At 49.4% G+C, this 16974-nt stretch overlaps 4 protein-coding genes across 4 annotated transcripts; 2 read left to right on the top strand and 2 right to left on the bottom strand.

Moving 5' to 3' along the window:
• Window positions 1-470: 470 nt before the first annotated feature.
• LY89DRAFT_706207 (FAD/NAD(P)-binding domain-containing protein) lies at window positions 471-3917 on the bottom strand. The gene is made up of 5 exons (XM_018217508.1): window positions 3193-3917; window positions 2880-3148; window positions 1814-2830; window positions 1605-1764; window positions 471-1554 (listed from the first exon to the last, which is right to left on the bottom strand). The coding sequence occupies exons 1-5, from the start codon at window positions 3486-3488 to the stop codon at window positions 828-830; spliced, it is 2469 nt and encodes an 822-aa protein (XP_018073857.1). The 5' UTR covers window positions 3489-3917; the 3' UTR covers window positions 471-827.
• A 1372-nt stretch (window positions 3918-5289) lies between these two features.
• On the top strand, window positions 5290-5747 carry LY89DRAFT_492309 (uncharacterized protein). The gene has a single exon (XM_018207906.1). The coding sequence runs from the start codon at window positions 5341-5343 to the stop codon at window positions 5596-5598; it is 258 nt and encodes an 85-aa protein (XP_018073856.1). The 5' UTR covers window positions 5290-5340; the 3' UTR covers window positions 5599-5747.
• Window positions 5748-9662, bottom strand: LY89DRAFT_492357 (uncharacterized protein). Its single transcript, XM_018207907.1, has 4 exons — window positions 8998-9662; window positions 8223-8934; window positions 7178-8173; window positions 5748-7130 (listed from the first exon to the last, which is right to left on the bottom strand). The coding sequence occupies exons 1-4, from the start codon at window positions 9353-9355 to the stop codon at window positions 5897-5899; spliced, it is 3300 nt and encodes a 1099-aa protein (XP_018073855.1). The 5' UTR covers window positions 9356-9662; the 3' UTR covers window positions 5748-5896.
• A 1603-nt stretch (window positions 9663-11265) lies between these two features.
• Window positions 11266-12064, top strand: LY89DRAFT_492278 (uncharacterized protein). Its single transcript, XM_018207905.1, has one exon. It carries the CDS (start codon window positions 11351-11353, stop codon window positions 11897-11899), a length of 549 nt encoding a protein of 182 aa, XP_018073854.1. The 5' UTR covers window positions 11266-11350; the 3' UTR covers window positions 11900-12064.
• Window positions 12065-16974: the final 4910 nt, after the last annotated feature.

Raw genomic sequence — 16974 nt, 5'->3', positions numbered from 1 at the left:
GCATATACGACGAGAATGACCCGTTGAAGAGTGACACAAGCCTTGAGACTGCTCGACAAGGAACTCATTCGAGCATGGACTTGAACTCGCGCCTTGAGGGTCACTGACACTGTTAGATATGTTGATACTCGCAGGATGGCGAATGTGACATGATTAGAAATAGAATTACATTGAGCTGGTACTGGCGGTGATACGATGAAGATCTGCGGTCGGAGAATAGAGCTGATGGAAGCCCTGTTGTAAGCTTACTCAAGGCTTGAAGCTCACCCTAGCTCTCGGCCAATCCCGTTCAGGAGAAGTCTCGCTTGGCTGACTTGGCACACCTTTAATTGGACGTCACGGGAGTTCCCATGAACCACCTTTCCAATCAGCCAGCCATCAAGCTGACAAAGTTAATTGTGTCTGCATCAGCAGTTCTTCGAAGCCAAAATGGAAATTGAAAGTCGTATCATTCAAATACATACTATGGCAGTCTAGTCAACATATCTAAACACCGATCTTGTTGGAAATCACTTTTAAATGCTCATGGTAAGCTAGAGCATAGCATACCATAAGTCAACATATCAGGGTGGAAGGCTACATCATGACACCGTACTAAAGTAGTCGTGATATCATGCACCCATCCTAATCTACGTATCATTATGATGCGTACATATGATTCATGATGTCAGTACCATAGGGTAACATTATATATAGCAGGGGTTCATCACCTCTTAATGAATCAAGGCAATTCCCCAGTATCATCATTGCAACAGATCTCCAGGCTCACGTAAGGGCCATGTCTCAGAGCCTCTCCTTACCAAATATCTCGCTTACCCCATGAACTCTTATTCATCTTCATCCATCTTCCTCGCTAGAATTTCTTCTCTCCACCACCACATCAACGCAAAGCTCGCGCCTGGTCCAAGAAGAACTGTACTCAACGCCATCGCACCAAGAACATTGAACCAACTTGTCTTCAATCTTCTCTCGCTCTTCAAGTCTCTGAAACAAAGCAAGGTCCAGACCGCCGAACTCAAGAAGCAGAATATCTCATCGAACTTCAGCATTGTGCCTATGATTTCGGTCAAGGTATGCATTGCTCGTCTAGAGTCTGCAAGGTCCTTGAAGAAGATATCCAAGAACGGAATAGGCGTTACGGCATACACGTACCAATACATGCCGGCTGACACGATGGCGGAGAAAATATACGCCGAGCGAAGGTAGGGTAGATCTGCCTTTACGTTCTTGTACTTATCAACATCGGTGGTATCCTTGACGCATCTCGCAAATAGGCCATGAAATCCCACGATTAGGACGGGGAAGAATTGCCAGACATAATTCCAGGACTGAAGCGTTGAAAGCGAAGAGGTAGGCCAGTACGTTGCCGCCGTCGGGATACAGTACCCGATGATGATGGCTGGAAGTACAGTCTTTGCGTATGACACTTGTACGAGGCGGTTGTCGCTAGTATGAAATTTGGAAGCTGGGGTCATGATGTAGTGGAGGAAGTAAAATATTGGGGCTACAACACCAATGCCGGCTAGTTGCGCATAGATCATGAAGAACAGTGGGCTAAGATGAATCAGTTAAGTTCTCGTGTATCTATTGTGGAATATACTGACATAGTGGTGAAGGTGAAGAAGTTAGCTCGTCGACAGCTTTCGATCAACCATATTGTGGTGACAGCAGTGATATCCGTGAAGAAAGTCAATATCTGTAATCGCTGCGGCGCGTAGAGGTTAATAGTCCCGACCGAATGTCGAAGACTACCAGTAGTAAGAGCTGGTCACCATATCAGCTAAAGCTCTCTGGATAGAATGTTGAGACTCACTGTGGTCCAAGCCAGCGATGCTAGGGGTAAACGCGGCGACATAAAGTTTGACAACATCATCGAGCCCTTTGATACCAGTATATACCTCTTTTACTGGGACTCGTCCAGTAACATCTTCAACCCACGGCTTCGCAGTAACAGCCTCCAGAAAAGGCATCATCTTCGTCTGGCAATCGCCCATCAAAGTGCTTCCCATCCAGTAAACGACGAGTAATGGCAAAGCAAACATAGCTCTTTTTAGCATCTTTTCGCCTTGCCCATAACCTCGTTTCGGATGGAACGGCATGCTGTTCCCAATACTGCGTTTCGGCCTCGGCAAGAAGTCGAGTTTGACAGCTCCCACCATAGTTGCTGCCCAACTATCAACCAGAAAGTCCGCTGCGTTCGGCATAACATACAGAGCCAGAAACTTGTCCTTCATAGTGGCCATTGCTTCGATGCGAGTAAAATCGTTTGCTTCTTGAGTGATATACGTCATGCGGTCTTTTCGGACATCGTGGAAGCTCTTCAGTGCTTTTTCGACGGATGCATAGTCCATTTTCTCGTACTTGTCGGTGTGGACGAGGTCGTAGATACAGTTGGCTAGAGCCCCTGCACTCTCTACACTCGCGTTCCCTCCTGCGCCGGCATTGGGTGTCATCTTATGAATCGAGTCACCCACACAAGCAAAGCGTCCGAATGTCCAGGCCTCATTATGTGCTTCCTCTGTTGGTACAAGATTGGAAGTTCTCCTCTTCGCCCAAATATCTCCAAACTTCGTGGTTCCATTCGTGCCACCGACGACATAGTCCGTGTACATATTTGCATAGCTTTCTGCGTCTGATGTCGAATACTTGGGGATATCAGGAGCAAAGTACCTCTTGGCAAGCTTTTTGAAGACGAAGAAATAGGTCCTGTTTATTCCGCCGATGATCATAAATGAGAGGTCTTTGTCATATGCGCGGTGCAGATCGCCTTCTTTAATGCCATCCACGGCTTCGGAGATGCCAAAGAGACAAGTGTACTCGGCTGATAGACCTGGTTGATGTTAGTCTTGAAGCGTTGACTGGGACAATACATGTCTTACTCTTCTTATCTTGCTTCATCAGCTCCTCGGTCTTCGCATCAGCATATCTCCTCATTTCACTTCTCACAAAACTGTGCACGCCATCTGCACCCACAACGACATCACCCTTATATTCCTTTCCATCTTCACACTTCACAGTGACACCTTGCTCAGAATGCTCAATAGTCTTGCATCGAGCATTAATCTGGATCTTCGACTTATCCCTAAGATTCTCGTACATGATACGCAAGACTTTCTCACGCTCCATAAAAAGGGGTCGATATCCAAATCTATTCTCATCAGCACATGCTCACATGCTGTACAGAAAACATACCGAGCCTTGAGCAGATCCCCCGCATAAGTAGTATTGATTTTCTTCCCTCTCACCCACACAATATCACCGTCCGGTCTAACAGCGTACGGTTCCAGCGTCTCATACATGCCCATCTGATCAAAGATCCGAGATCCATTGGGCAAGATACCAATACTGGCTCCAACTTGAGGAGCGATATCTCCTCGAGCTTCGAGAAGTACATAATCGATATTTCCTCGCTCGAGTGCGTTCGCAAGCGTGAGTCCAGCGATTCCGCCCCCGACGATGATCACCTTGAATGGTCTCCCTTCCTTCATGTTGAATCAGATATTAAAGACAGAGAATCTCCAAAACTTTAGCCACGGAATGGAGAAGAGAATGAAAGATGAAGTCCAGATATAAGCATCTCAATGCAACAATCCTTCCAACTAAGCACGCTTCGCTGCCAAGCAAACATCATGATCAGACCCACCGGCGCCGACCAATTACACACTCCTGTCCCCTCACTCCAAGAGTCCAAGCAGACTCCATCCCATGTAACTATGTACGTACACATCATCTCTACCAACGAAATCCACTATCAATTGCCTATTCCATCGGTTAATGAAAGAATGCATGGCCTCGGGTTCGGGGTGCTAGCCAGACAACAATTAGCTACTCTAGCCCTCGTACTTCCAACCTATGAAATTTTAGCTCCCGACTCGCTTGAGCCCCTTAATGCCAGCGAGGATGTAAGCCCAACGTACCCTGGAATTCTCAATCGGGGCTCATTGCGATTCATTGATTATATATCCGGATTCCCCAACATCAACAAATGAGGCTGGATGGAAATGCACAACGACAAGTTTGTACCACGTTCCACAAAACGAAACCCCTCGATTGGAACACCTCGTAAAATACTCAAGTCCCACGACATATGCCCTACATCATACGTCAGATTCTAATCGCAACGCTAACTGTATCGTTTCGTTTCCAGTAGTCCCGGGAACCTTCTTGGTTCTTACATCAGCACACTTCTCACTACTCTCATCCGCACCAACGTTCCACACCTCACCCACCAATCCGCCCCACATCCTCCTCACTCTCCAAGTATTGTACTGTACATACCCCGCGCCACTCTCCCCAAAGTGCCACCTCATTTCACGCCTCTCTCTCTCTCATTCTTTCTCTTATAACCCCCCTCAACGTTCCACGCCGCTCAAATACTTATCCCCCAATAAAATAAAACTCGCCGAAACACCCAACCCATCTCGCTTATCACTCATCTCCCCCCATAGAGATATCATTGGTGCTGATCTCTCTAGCGCTTAAGTCAGCAAGCAGCCTGCCTACCCAACCCAACTTCTGTTCGTAGGGCTGGCTGACAGACAGACCAGCAATGGGAGTTTTGCGATGAGCGTCTGGATCATCGCCGGTTCGTGGAGAAGATTGGTTGGAAGGAGGTTTATGGGACGGTAAAAGTTCTTGGTATCAGACCGACCCGGATGCTCCGGTGGAGGGGAATGACTTTCTTGATTTCTTTTTCATTCTCGAGCAATTATGCATTTTAGATAACCAAACGAAGGTAGATCTGTAATCGCGATCGAAATATCCAAGTCCTCACCTCAAACCAATCCCCAAGTCAAAATCCCAGCCCCTATCATCTCATCAAACAACACCTCACCAAAACCCAAACATCACATCACATCTCCTTTCTCTAAATTTCTGTGCTCCGAATCCCAATATCCGGGTCGCAACACTGCCCCCACTGCTAAAGAAGGAAGGTAGGAATATACCCTTCTAAAGCAGAGTCGTCACCAAACAAAATACAGATAGTTCTTTAGGAAAAATTGGAATCCTGCTCTTTTATATGCTTCATTATTTCGATTACGGCTTTGAGCTTAGTATCCAGCACCCGAACGGAGAATTATAAGTCAGGTACGTGAGGGAGTATCGTTTTATTGTTCGTTATGGTGTTGGAGATTTGTGTATAAAGAGGGGTATTGTATCAAGAGATGGACAGGCAATCAGGCATGGAATAGGTTGGAAGAGCAGACCACCTCCTAGCCTGTAGAAGAGAGATTGGGCTAGGAATGAATCTTACCATACCAATCCACAAAAAATATCACTCAAGAAACTCAAACTAGTTAATCATGGTCTCAAAAACATCATTCCATTCCATTCCACCAAATGGCGTCGTCCGTCAAATCTAACTGCTCCTTCCTCCTCTCCTTTCATACAACAACCCACTCCACCCATATACCTACAAACAAAATCCCTCATTCTTTGCACAGTCCATCCAAGCAAACGACCAACCGCCCGCCAATAATATGCAGCATCGTCCTTTCCACCCTTCCCAAGAACACTATCGTACCAAGGAAAAGCAAAACAGCCGAGAAAGACAGATGTCCCCAAATAAAAAAGCAGAACCAGCAAAAGGGTATGTAAGTCAAAGATCTCCAACCAAAAAAGGGGGTCATGCCACCACCGCTAAACAGCTTTCGTCAAAGTATGATACAGTGTAGAATAGTTAGATATATAAGGTAAGTAAAAAATGTGCAGGCCATCTCATCAGTCGTTATATAAGTTTTTCTGTTGTGTGTGGTATATCGTTCGGGGCAAGCAAGCAAATAACAAATATCGGAGCGAAAGAGAAGAACGCCACGTTGACTGGATCAAGTCGGATCGAGGTATATAAGAACTTTTAGGGGCGTGGGAGCGTCATGTCGAAATAAATATAGATGGTTCAGGACTCTTCCATGATGCCACCTTCTCCACCACCTTCTTCACGCCATTCTCGACTGCGTTCTGTCAGTCGCTTGACACCGCCAACGCGACCAGCCCAGAGGCTTTCAACAGGTGTTCGGAACGTATAGCCTCGCTGGCTGCTGATCACGCCAATAGCCTGGAGGACCGTCTTCCTGCTATCTCGTGCGAAGACAGCGGGATGATTGATCCATTCCAGACTCGATTCAAGTTCGGCATCAAGGGCAGCCACAGTATTGGGATCAATACCAGCAGCTGTACCCATTGACAGTGCGTCGTTGGAAGTATGGCGAGGAATGGGGAAGTTGTGACCAGACGAAGTGGTGTGAGCGGAAGTTGGGGATGGGGTACGGCGGCGATCAGGAGTAGCACTTGACGTAGGAGATGAATTATCCGTATTGGTGAGTAGGTTGCTGGGTGACTTCATTTGGGGAGTTGGTGGAATCGGTGGCAAGCCACCCTTTCCAAGTCCTTTAAGGATAGAGCGGGTCTCGCTGAGTAGATGTTGAGCACGATCATGCTGATTTCGAGAAACGAGGGTAAGTGCTCGAGTGAGCATGTCAGACGTAAGAAGTTCCATTCTCCTTTGAACAACAAGAGGATGTGGAGGGATCGGAGGACTGTTGGGCCATTGCGATTTCTTCTGTTGAGTTGTGGGCGCAGGTAGCATCGTGATCGCCAACAATGATGGACGTGGGAGATGAGTTACTGTGCCATCACGAAGAATGTCACCCCAAGTGAGGTCAGCTTGAATGAGTGGGACCTCTTCAATGGAAACGGTACGCTCGTCCTCCTTGTCGAGAGGACCACCAAGAGCTTCGAGACCAGACACGATCGATTCCCAAGGGTCCTGCGGAAGCTGTTCCTGGGATGCATTGTCGGGTGCGATGACAAGTTGTACCAGGATGTCTCGTTTGTCACCAAATCTGAGGTCGCCCAATGAAGCTTCCGCGTCTTTGCCCGTTGCTCGTTTCGTAATCTGCAAGGCCCCACTGATCTTGACGAACTTTGCTGGAGATCCTTCAGGGAGACGTAACTTCAGCTTTACATTTTGATGAGACATTGTTTGCATGGCGCCGAGACAGCCTGCGAGACATTCTCGTAACATCATCCAGTCTTTCACATAGGTGTATGATGCTTTTGTTCGGGTTGATAACTCGATCATAGTATCTGGCTTATGCGTCATGCCAAGACCAAATGAATGTATGGCGATTCTGTGCTTGTTAGAATATTGTGATTGTCGGAATCAATTTCAACTTACTTGGCTGCTTCAGCTCTTGATACAACAAAGTCAACGCTCTCGGCATCCGAGGTCGATGAATCGCTGATCAAGAGAATTGTGGCGACCGGGTTGCTGGCCTTTCGTTGCATGAGTAGATCCATTGCAACATTGGCACCATCAACCACGTCAGCGCGATGGCTCTTTTGTCCAACTGGTCTGATGGACGCGAGGATACTCGTCCAGCCATTCCAAGTCTTCGTAGTCATTCCAACCAGAGGTGCCGCTCCTCCACTTGACCCGAAAGTGACTAGGCCCATGCGATCGCGATCTCCTAAATTCTGAACCATAAACTTCAATGCATCCCGAACAAGACTGATCTTAACTCCTTGCATTGATGAAGAAACAGGGATAACCACGACGATATCAACGGGGACGTGGACAGCTGCTGGGAGTCGCATGTTTCTTGTGGCATTCGTGTATTCGGTCGGGGCAGTAGTAGTTGATCGAGGACCTCCATAAGAGGAAGAATTCAATGATGAGACGCGCTTTGGGTTCGAAACTCGTTGCCAATCTTCCTCCTCGGTCTCCGAAAGTTCATATTCAGGACTTCGCACAGGAGAGCCCTCTACTGCATTCAGGTCGAGAAGAGCCTGTTGCCAAAGTTTCAACTGATTTCTGTTTTCGAACCTGAGATGGAATGATGGCAATTCAGCCACGGAGAGACTAAGTGTCAAGATGTTCTCGTCTGCTGGGCGAAGATTAGACATTGTGATCTTTTCGGTTTGGCCAAGCTGGGCTTTACCACTGCCACTCTCAGTAACTTCATTCAGATGCTTCTTGATCAGAATTGAACCCTTGAGGGTACATCTAGTGTTCTTTCGTGGAGAATTCTGGTCATCCCATTGCTGAGGAACTGCGACCTTCTTTTCCTTGACGCAAATGAGCATCTCGGCAAAGAGGAAGCATTCTAGTTCCTGCCATGATTGCTTGTCTTTGCCAACTCGAATAGTCCCATACAGACGCAATTTTCCGAATCTGTCTATTCGTCAGTACAAGGTTTCAGCTTCCAAGAATCGTTGCAAACCTGTTGAAGTCCAAACCATGCCAGTTCTCCACCCTAGCTCGAAGACTTTCCGTGATCTCCTCCAAAACTTCGGCCGACTCGTAAGGGTAGAATCTTGGTGCACTCTGCGCTGGAGATGGTGGTCTTGCATATGTATCTTCTGGGCGAACAGGTGGGACTGGTGGGGCGCTTCTCAAATCATCGGGATCAGGGCGCCATTTGTTGTCAGGGACTTCGATTGTGACCAGGCAGGTGAGAGTTTGCTGTTGGCGTGATCGATTTAGGGTTGGGAATTCCGATCGCACGCTGACGGCTGGGGGAGGAATTGGATTCCTGGTGACACTCGCTCTCGGGCTCACTAAACTGGTCTCCATCGACTGAACATCGTAATCGTGGCGTCGTGGCGGTCCACTGACTGCTGTTTCTGGGTATCCAACTGATGAGCCAGCTCCAGTCGCTTCAGAGTCATTTCGAGTATGCGATGTCCGTGAATTCGGCACGTATCTGTTTGCACGATCTCGGCTATCCCTGCTATCTCTACTACTTCCACCACCGTTATTGCTATCCCTGGAGTCTCTACTGCTGTCCCTGGCGTCTCGAGCTTGTGGTCTTGATGATTCTCGACTTTGGGGTCGAACAGTCTGGCTGTCCCACGCTGTCGGTGTTGGAGTCTGGTTCGATCGGGTCGATTGGTCGCTCGCGGATACTGATCGCACAATGCTACTTAGCTTTTCTGTAGTGAAGAATCACCATCAGCCTCTGGTTAGGGAGCACGAACCGCTTTCGAATTTCTTACCAATATCCAGCACATTTCCTCCCCTACTTGTGTCAAGTCCTAATGGTGCATTGCATGTCGGACAGTATTGTGATTCGAACTCCTTGATGTATTCGTAGAAGCAGGCTTCGTGGGAGACGTGACCGCAGGAGAATTGGAGTATCCGCTCGCCACGAAGGGTATGTTCCAACGGCTCCTCGCAGACGGCGCACTCACTGCCGACAAATGTCCTTTCCCGCCTTGTACGACTCCTGTCTGTGTCGAGCATACCTGCCATTCCACCTCCTGCTCGCTTGCGCAGGTCACTAGAGAGGGAGAGAGTCGAGTCGGTGGCTGTAGGATACTTATTCGATGCACCCCGAGTAGAGTCAACGGTCATAGAAGAGGACGAAGCGGCGGTATGGTCTAGAGAAGAAATTCTAGGTCAGTAGTTGTGGATTGAGGTTCGGGTTCACCAGTTGTTCAGTTGTACTCGAAGACTGGAGGGGTGGAGAAGGGGATAAAATTGGCATAGACCTGAAGCGTACTCTTTTTGGGATGGGATCCTGCAACGCGTGCTCCACCAGGTTCCTCCCTGCCCTTGTTCTTCTCTCGCCTCCTGGGTCTTTTATCCGAGTCGTCCAGCAGTCCAAGCTCATACAACAGCGAAACCTCGTCTTTCTTTTTGGCTCCCGCAGCGGAAGGATCTTTGGGGAGGGGCGGTGTTCGATTGCTAGAAAAGGAGCGACCAAAGAAGTTTTTCGACATGTATTATAGTAGTGTCTGCTTCTTGGAGCAGACTTCTGGAGTAGCGGCCAAGCGGGAAGATGTAGTCGTCTCCCTCCAGTCTGGAACTAGAAGTCCCTTGGGTACTGGGGGCTGGCAGGCAGGGCAGTGTAGTCCTAACTGTTTTTAGGGTTCTAGCGGACCTAAGGACTCCTGTTTCAAGGCCGACACAGTCGTATCGCGGTTGAGCCCGACAAAAAGAGGAGGGGAGTGTCCAGTAGCTTATGTATGGAGGGACGTAGTTCAAGAGGTCGTCAACCCGTGCCAAAATGGGTTAAATGGGCAGAGCAGACCAATGTACACAAGGCGCAGGCAGGTATTGTAGAAGCCGGCGAGCGAGTGAGTGTATGTGTGCAGAACGAACGGCGTGGTCGACGATCTGCAAGTGCAATTGAGCGTCGTTGATGGACCGACCGTTGGACCGGATTCGTAGACGGATGTCAGGCAGAATGGCGCACAGTCGTCTGGCGTGGTTCGAGCTCAGTTGCAGTGCACTCACTCACTCCGAAGCGGCGCTGCAGCTTGTTGGGTCGCAGTAGTGGTGGTTGGCGATAGGCAGGGAAGAGAGTGGATACTGGAGCTGCATGGAGTGGACCGGGATGGAGAGAGAGAAGGAGGAGGGATCAAGGGTCATGGAAGCAGCACGCCGTCAGGGCACTTCGGGCGTGCCTGGCACAGCACTGGATATGTCAACCTGCAGCTGATAGTACGACGAAGTCCTCCGTCCGCGCAGCAATCGTCTGCAGCAACTGGATGAATAATGACGGTTGGAGGTGGACGAGTGCGAGTGCGAGTGCGCTTGGATGGATGGATAATTGAGATGATGACGAGGAACGAGGAACAAGAAGGGAGAAGAAGGAAGGGCCAAGAGGAGTACCTGGGCTGCAGAAGGCGAACAACAGCAGCGTATTGGATATTTGAGAGAGGTGTCTGAGCATCCGTCTGGGCCCGGGAAGGCAAGGCACGAGGCGACATCGTCATGGCCACCATGGCATGGCATGCCATGGCTGCGCTCCATAGAAAGACTCCGACTCATGGGTTGTCGAGTGAGTGAGTGAGAGAGTGAGTGAGTGTCTGGCCTGCCTCGTCTCTAGTCTCTCGTCTCTCGCCTGCCCTCGCCGTTGCTCGGGCTTTTTCCTGTTCGGTGGACTGCGCAACACAGAATTGGTCAGATTGAGTGAGTAAGTGAGTGGCCTCGGTGGGAAAAGTTTGGGTAAAGAGATCCTGGATGCCCTTTCCCTTGTCTTGTCTTGTCTTGTCTTGTCTTGCCCTGCCCTGCCCTGCTCTGCCCGGCCCGGCCTTGTCTTGTGCTGCTTGTGATTTGATGTGCAGCAGCGAGCCAGTCAGTGCCGCGGTCATCTTCTGGGAAGGAGGGATGATGCTGGACCGCCCATGAACCAGGGTCTGAGGAAACGTCCAAGCACAAGAAAGAAAGAGCCAGACCGGCGACTGTTGGTCGTTGACGGAGAAGACGAGGGGAAGAGCGCAAAGGACTGCATTGATGCTCGATATGGCCTAGGAGCGTGGAGTGCGCGCAAGTGGTGTTGAGTCGTGTTTGCGCTCTTGTGCAGGCAACGGAGAGTACACCCGAGCAGAACGGAAGTCGAGAATGGCCCCCGAACGCCTTCTTTCCCATACATTCTCGGCCCAAAATGTCTCAAATCCCTTCCCGTGGCGTCAATTGTGGCTTTGCTTCTGCTCCTTCTGTCTTCTGCATGGCTCATGGCTCATGGCTCTCTCTGCCTTGTCTGCCGTCTTTCCTTGCTCTTTTCTTCAGCACCACCACCAGCAGCAGCCACTCACTTACTCACTCACTCTTCCACTTCTCTGCTCGCCTCTCTCTCCACCTCCACTCTCCACTACAGTACCGCGATATAGCTTACTCGTGCAGCGCATCCTCATGTCTCCGAGAGACTTGCCTCTGGCACTTGGGCACCGCATCGCAGTGCAGCAGCGTGCATTAGCTGGTCACGGTAGTCTCAGAGAGGCATGTGCAGTGCGATCACTCCTGCAGTCGCTCATCGAAGGCAAGACCAAAAACACCTTGGCAAGGGACTGCAAACCTTCTCGAAGCTTAGCTGAAGTCTCTGCTCTATTCTTGCCAAGATCATCATCTATCTTAATGTCCGATTCATCTATATTACCGACTGCGATCTAGTGTCGTGTTGTGCATGCATTAACATTCCTGTATTATCGCATCCCGCACGTGTCTCTTGCACATCATCATCCTCATGGGCATCGCGGCGTTGTTTTCTTTTGTTCCACTGCAGCACGATGCCACCTGCCAGGGACCCAGCGAGTCCAATAGCAGCGCTGTTCCTCCTGAGTTTTGCATTCCCTGTTCCGCACCCGATTCTGGGGCCACTTCCAAGGGGCTTCTAGGGGCAAAAGAACAATCCTAGCCCGCCCAGCGGCCAGAATGGTGGATGCAACTCTGGTTGGACCAGGGGAAGTGGTATCGCGAGATCCGCCCGCCAGACATCACCACTATCGGACAATTCTCCATTCCATACCCTGCGTCCCCGTTAGAATCAGACCTCGTCCTCCGACCCGAAGCCCTATTCCATGACTGACAGACAGCGGTGCGTGGAACACTGGAAACTTATGACTTGGGATGTATAGAAACCTTAAGCCGACACTCGTTTCTCGGTGCACGGTGAGGTGAGACACAGACATGTTCGCAGGACTGACAGCTGCAGGGTCGGTAGACACATGTTTGTCCTTCACGAGTCAGTGCTTCGCAGCAGCAGATGAGAACGAGGAAGACAAGACATGCATCACACGTTGCTGCTGCTGCTCCTGCTCATCCCAATTAGGCAACCCAGCCTGCATACAGCAGACCATTGAAAAGTAAAAGTTAGAAGCGGGTCCAGTCTTCCAGAACCAGAATCTTCAATTCCAGCATTCATTTCTTTTGAGCAGCGTGCGCTGTCAGATATCGATTAGTTAGATCATCATTTCGCTAGCATCCGAAGACCTGGGACGTTCGTATAAGATTTCCCCTAAGATTTCCCTTTTCTTGCTCTGCCCTACGGACATGAAATGGAAGACATGGCTTGAGGAGATGAGGATGTCGCCATCTCCGCATTCGATATATTTCCTATTCTCAAGAAAGTTTCCTAGCATTTCGGGCCTAGTGTTCCCAGTGAGGTCGAAACTTCTCCGATGCCCTCCATTCTTTCACTCTGTGGACTCGTCCTTTCTCTCAAGATGCCCACCGGTACGAGCCTGGAAACCTAGCTGCACAAAGACACCGCGGCACTTGAGACGATGTCGGAGAGACAATCAAACCATCCATTAATCCGGCATGCCTCCATCGTCGCATCGAGCAGTTACCGACCCGGCCGCAGACGTGCTTTGAGTCCTTGACATCTCGTAAGTGGATGCGTGTGACACCAACGAGGGTCAACTGCAGCATCCATCTGAAGTGGAGGAGAAAGACATCACCATACCAAACTCTACCCCAAAGTCCCTAGGTGGAACTAACCAGGCGCCTGAAACATGGCAGTTGTAAGTGTTCGGAGTTATCTCACCTTACCTATCCTTCTAGAACGATGCACTTGCTGCCACAGAAAGACCTGCAAGCAACATTTTCCTATTCCACGTGCGGGCTCCCCACGTGCATGATTCACGGAATCGCCCAATAGGTTTCAAGAAACGTTACAACCAAACCTTTCTTCCTTTAGTCTCCCTCGTTTGATCCTCCCAGATAAGCTTTTCTTTCCCTATCCCCCCACACTCTACAATACAGTACAATCAATCCTCAAAGAAGAAGGAAATCAACCTGAAACGCCTGATCCAGACCACGAGCGATCCCAAAAATAAACCTACCGTACCAACAAAAGACAACGGGAGGGCAGCGAAGCGAAGCCAGATTCCCAATCTCCAGATCCTCCCGCCCTCTCGCAATCCTTCCCGCTGAAACCCGTCTGCTGGTACAGTACACACATCTTTCACGTCAATGGGGGGATCCAAAAAGGCAGGTCCCACCAGACGACGCACGCAATCAATCGCTTATCAGCCAAGAGAATGGAGATGTAGATGTGATGTATGTGTGTTTGCGGCGTGTGTATGCGAGGGGCAGGGTCGAGGAAAAGGAAGTATTTATGGGATTGATCAGTGATCAATTAGTCATGTGGCGAAGGTTTCTTTGATTGCATTGATGGTGAGGAAGAAGGAAGGAACAACGGTTTTGGACCCCAAGAATCAGGTCATCTGGATTCTTGACATGCCTGATAAGTTATTCCTTCTTTGCTTGGAATCATTCATCCACGAATATCGCGATTACTGCCCTCCCTCCCTCCCTCGTCACTCGTGGCATCCAAGAACCGCGCTCATTCATTCATTCATTGATCGCACACCCCGACCCGTCCATACCCCATTTCCAAAACAACAACACAACTTCCCTTTCTCCTCCCTATCGTCCCTCCCATCAACCAAAAAATCTCTAGTTCACCCAAACTACTATGGCGCAAGTGCCACGTTCTGCGCACATGGTATCTGTCTTTCCGACTCTAGCCCGCCAGCGGACTATCCCTTTTTAGCGCAGCTCGTGTGTGGTTTCCGAGGTTTCTGAATTTGTGAGTGGTTGGGCGGGTGCGGTTCGGTCAGATCTCCAGATCGGCGGTGGGTGATCTTCATTTCTCTCTGGTTTGGAAATAGAGCCGTTTGACGGATTTGTCTTCACCAATGAAAAAGGAGATGTGTGATTTTCGAGAAAGGGAGGGCATAAAGATCTCATTTCGGAGTTCGATTGATTGATTGATGGGGGAAAGAAAGTTTGTAGGGTGCATTCTTCCTCGAAGGAAAGCTTATTTCGAAGGTCCCAGCCTCGTCAACCCTAAATCCCTACGTGGAAGAAAAGATCTCGATCTTTTTTAGCAAGAAAAATCGTATTCTTCATTTACTATTTATTTGGTGGTTTGTGGGTTTACTTTCTAGGGAAAGGGAAAACCCAACCCAATCGGACGGACTCCTCGGCCAGCCATCTTTTCAGTAGTTTGGAATGGTGCAGGTGTCAAAGCGTAGTGTAGCGTTCTACGCTTGTTCTAGTTCCGCGCGCCTTTTTTTTTTTTCGTGGCTTTCCTGGCGAGAGTCATGGACAGCACGATGGTTCGTCGTCGTTGCTTCGAGTCAAGGATTTACGGTGTTGCAGTGCGTCGAGGTGGGGATAGTAGACCCGAGAAGAGAAGAAATCAAGTCGATGGAGAGGTGGGGAGGGATTAGGGCGTGGCTTTGGTGGTGAATAGAGAGAGGCCGGTTGGAATTGGAAGGTTCTTCCCGATGGGCTTAGTGTTAGTTTTTGGTAAAGTTTATGATGCGCACTCTTCGATGCCTCTCTTTCAGTCTGCTTTCCATTTTATCGGTCCAGGATGCCAATGATACCTTACTTTACTAGATCCATCTCATCTTGCGAATCATTCAATTCCCAAACCGGTCGTTTTGCTGACGCAATGATCTCTCCCTCTCATCATACATATTATTTAGATACGGAATTCCTTACCACATCTCTCCCATCTTGCGAACAACAGTAAAGGAAGCCCCGCATGCCTAACTCAGCCTCCTCTACTCCACCTCAACCGCGCATCCGAACAGCACCGTAACTAACAAAGGATCATGCCTGCTCCAACGCACTCCACCCACCCAATGTGCAACCCTCCCGCCCTTCTAGAAAAGCACGTTCACCCCCAAACAGGAGTGATCCCATCCATCATCGAAACAATCGAGGGTAAGAAAGAAAGTAAGTCTATAGTTGCCATGATACTATAGGGGTCCTTCAATCAGTGCAGGTGACGACGCATCCCAGGAAACGAACAACAATAGACTTCGCTACCACCGAAAGTTAGTCCACTTGCCCTGCCTGCCTCCAACCCCAATTCGCTGAAGTTGCCAATCGAAGCCCCCGTCTCCGTTCCTACATACATAATTACATGTCCCAATCCTTCCAACTCTAAACTCCAGCACCCTCCGCTTTCCCCTGAATCACATCACATCACATCACATCAGCACCTGCACCCCCGTCCTGTACGAAGCCAGATAAGCGACCATCACACCAAGCAACCCCGATAAAGAACCCTGTCCTGTTCCTGTATCAGCACCGTTTCACCACCCCCGTCACCCCGCTGTCTCACAATTCCAACCACAACATTTGTCAATCGAAGGAATGAACGACGATGAGCAGCGAGCAGCAGCGAGCAATGAACGAAAGGGCCGATCTAGCTAGCCCGCATGTATGTATGTATGTAATCGGTTGACTAGCTGGAAGGGGATTTCCCTAGCCAGCCAACGGAGGTGTGAAGCTTTCTTTCGCACTTCGCAAGATCTACCCCAAAACCAACATCGGCGTCTGGCTACTTCCAACAAACAGAACAACGGAACGGCTGGTGATTCTTGTTGCAAGTCTACACCCGCAACCAGTGGCTACACAACGTCCACATTTCTTTTCATGTATGTATGTATGTATGTATGTATGTACCCTTCTCCCGATTTATATATCCGTGCGTGCGTCCTGGCGATGGATGTATACAGATCTCGTTATTGGGAGGTTATTGGGTGCTGGCACGGACGGCGGCCGGGTCACTTGACTGCGTTGCGATCCGAGCGTGCATGGAGAGGCGGCCATTCAGTGTGGTTGCTCCTACTTTTTTTGCTCCCTTCTTTTTGAGTGTTTGTCTGATGTTTTGGGGCGGATGCTTCGGATAGGCTAGTTGTGGAAGTCCGTGAGAGTGACGCCACCAGTGAAGAAATGGTGCGTTGTCCTTCAGTGTGCGGTTTTGATATTGTTGATGTTATTGATGTCGAAGGTGCAGTGTAGTCACACATCTTCAGCCTTATACTTCTCGTCTCCAGTATATCTAAGTAGCAAAGGCAAGCCGGGCTAGAACTCAAATAAATGAGTCCAGGATCGCGGGCAAGGTTCTCCGCAATGCGCTCTGTTCGTTGCCCCAAAGTCGGGAAATCTCTTTCTTTGATTCAGATATCTCTTGCGTTGGTTGTTGGTATGCATAAAGTCGGTCAATCTTGGTTATTAAGATCGACGAAGGGTCTGCTGGTTATGCGGTACCGGTCAATCATTGCTCGCGGAATGAATAACGACGAGTCCTTCATCCAGATGGTTCCGCTTCCCTTCAATCTTGATGTCTTTTGCCTGCCTGCCTGCCTGCCTGCATTCGATCGATCTCTCCAATGCTCCATTTACTCTCGACCACGTCACATAGTTAAACTCTATCCCAC

The sequence above is a fragment of the Mollisia scopiformis genome, assembly GCF_001500285.1.
Source record: "Mollisia scopiformis unplaced genomic scaffold LY89scaffold_8, whole genome shotgun sequence".
Lineage (NCBI taxonomy): Eukaryota > Fungi > Ascomycota > Leotiomycetes > Helotiales > Mollisiaceae > Mollisia > Mollisia scopiformis.
Note: the sequence above shows the minus strand (reverse complement) of the source record. Positions and strands in the feature narration are given on the sequence as shown.

What these genes read in the sequence shown, in the direction of transcription:
- LY89DRAFT_492309 (XM_018207906.1), top strand. Translation starts at nt 5,341, where the DNA reads ATGGCGTCGTCCGTCAAATCTAACTGCTCCTTCCTCCTCTCCTTTCAT.
- LY89DRAFT_492357 (XM_018207907.1), bottom strand. Translation starts at nt 9,355, where the DNA reads ATGACCGTTGACTCTACTCGGGGTGCATCGAATAAGTATCCTACAGCC. An exon ending in CATGGTTTGGACTTCAACAG is followed by an intron (nt 8,174 to 8,222) that starts GTTTGCAACGAT and finishes ACGAATAGACAG; the next exon opens with ATTCGGAAAATTGCGTCTGT. An exon ending in TCAAGAGCTGAAGCAGCCAA is followed by an intron (nt 7,131 to 7,177) that starts GTAAGTTGAAAT and finishes TAACAAGCACAG; the next exon opens with AATCGCCATACATTCATTTG.
- LY89DRAFT_706207 (XM_018217508.1), bottom strand. Translation starts at nt 3,488, where the DNA reads ATGAAGGAAGGGAGACCATTCAAGGTGATCATCGTCGGGGGCGGAATC. An exon ending in CATCGCTGGCTTGGACCACA is followed by an intron (nt 1,765 to 1,813) that starts GTGAGTCTCAAC and finishes TATGGTGACCAG; the next exon opens with CTCTTACTACTGGTAGTCTT. An exon ending in TTCTTCACCTTCACCACTAT is followed by an intron (nt 1,555 to 1,604) that starts GTCAGTATATTC and finishes GATTCATCTTAG; the next exon opens with CCCACTGTTCTTCATGATCT.
- LY89DRAFT_492278 (XM_018207905.1), top strand. Translation starts at nt 11,351, where the DNA reads ATGGCCCCCGAACGCCTTCTTTCCCATACATTCTCGGCCCAAAATGTC.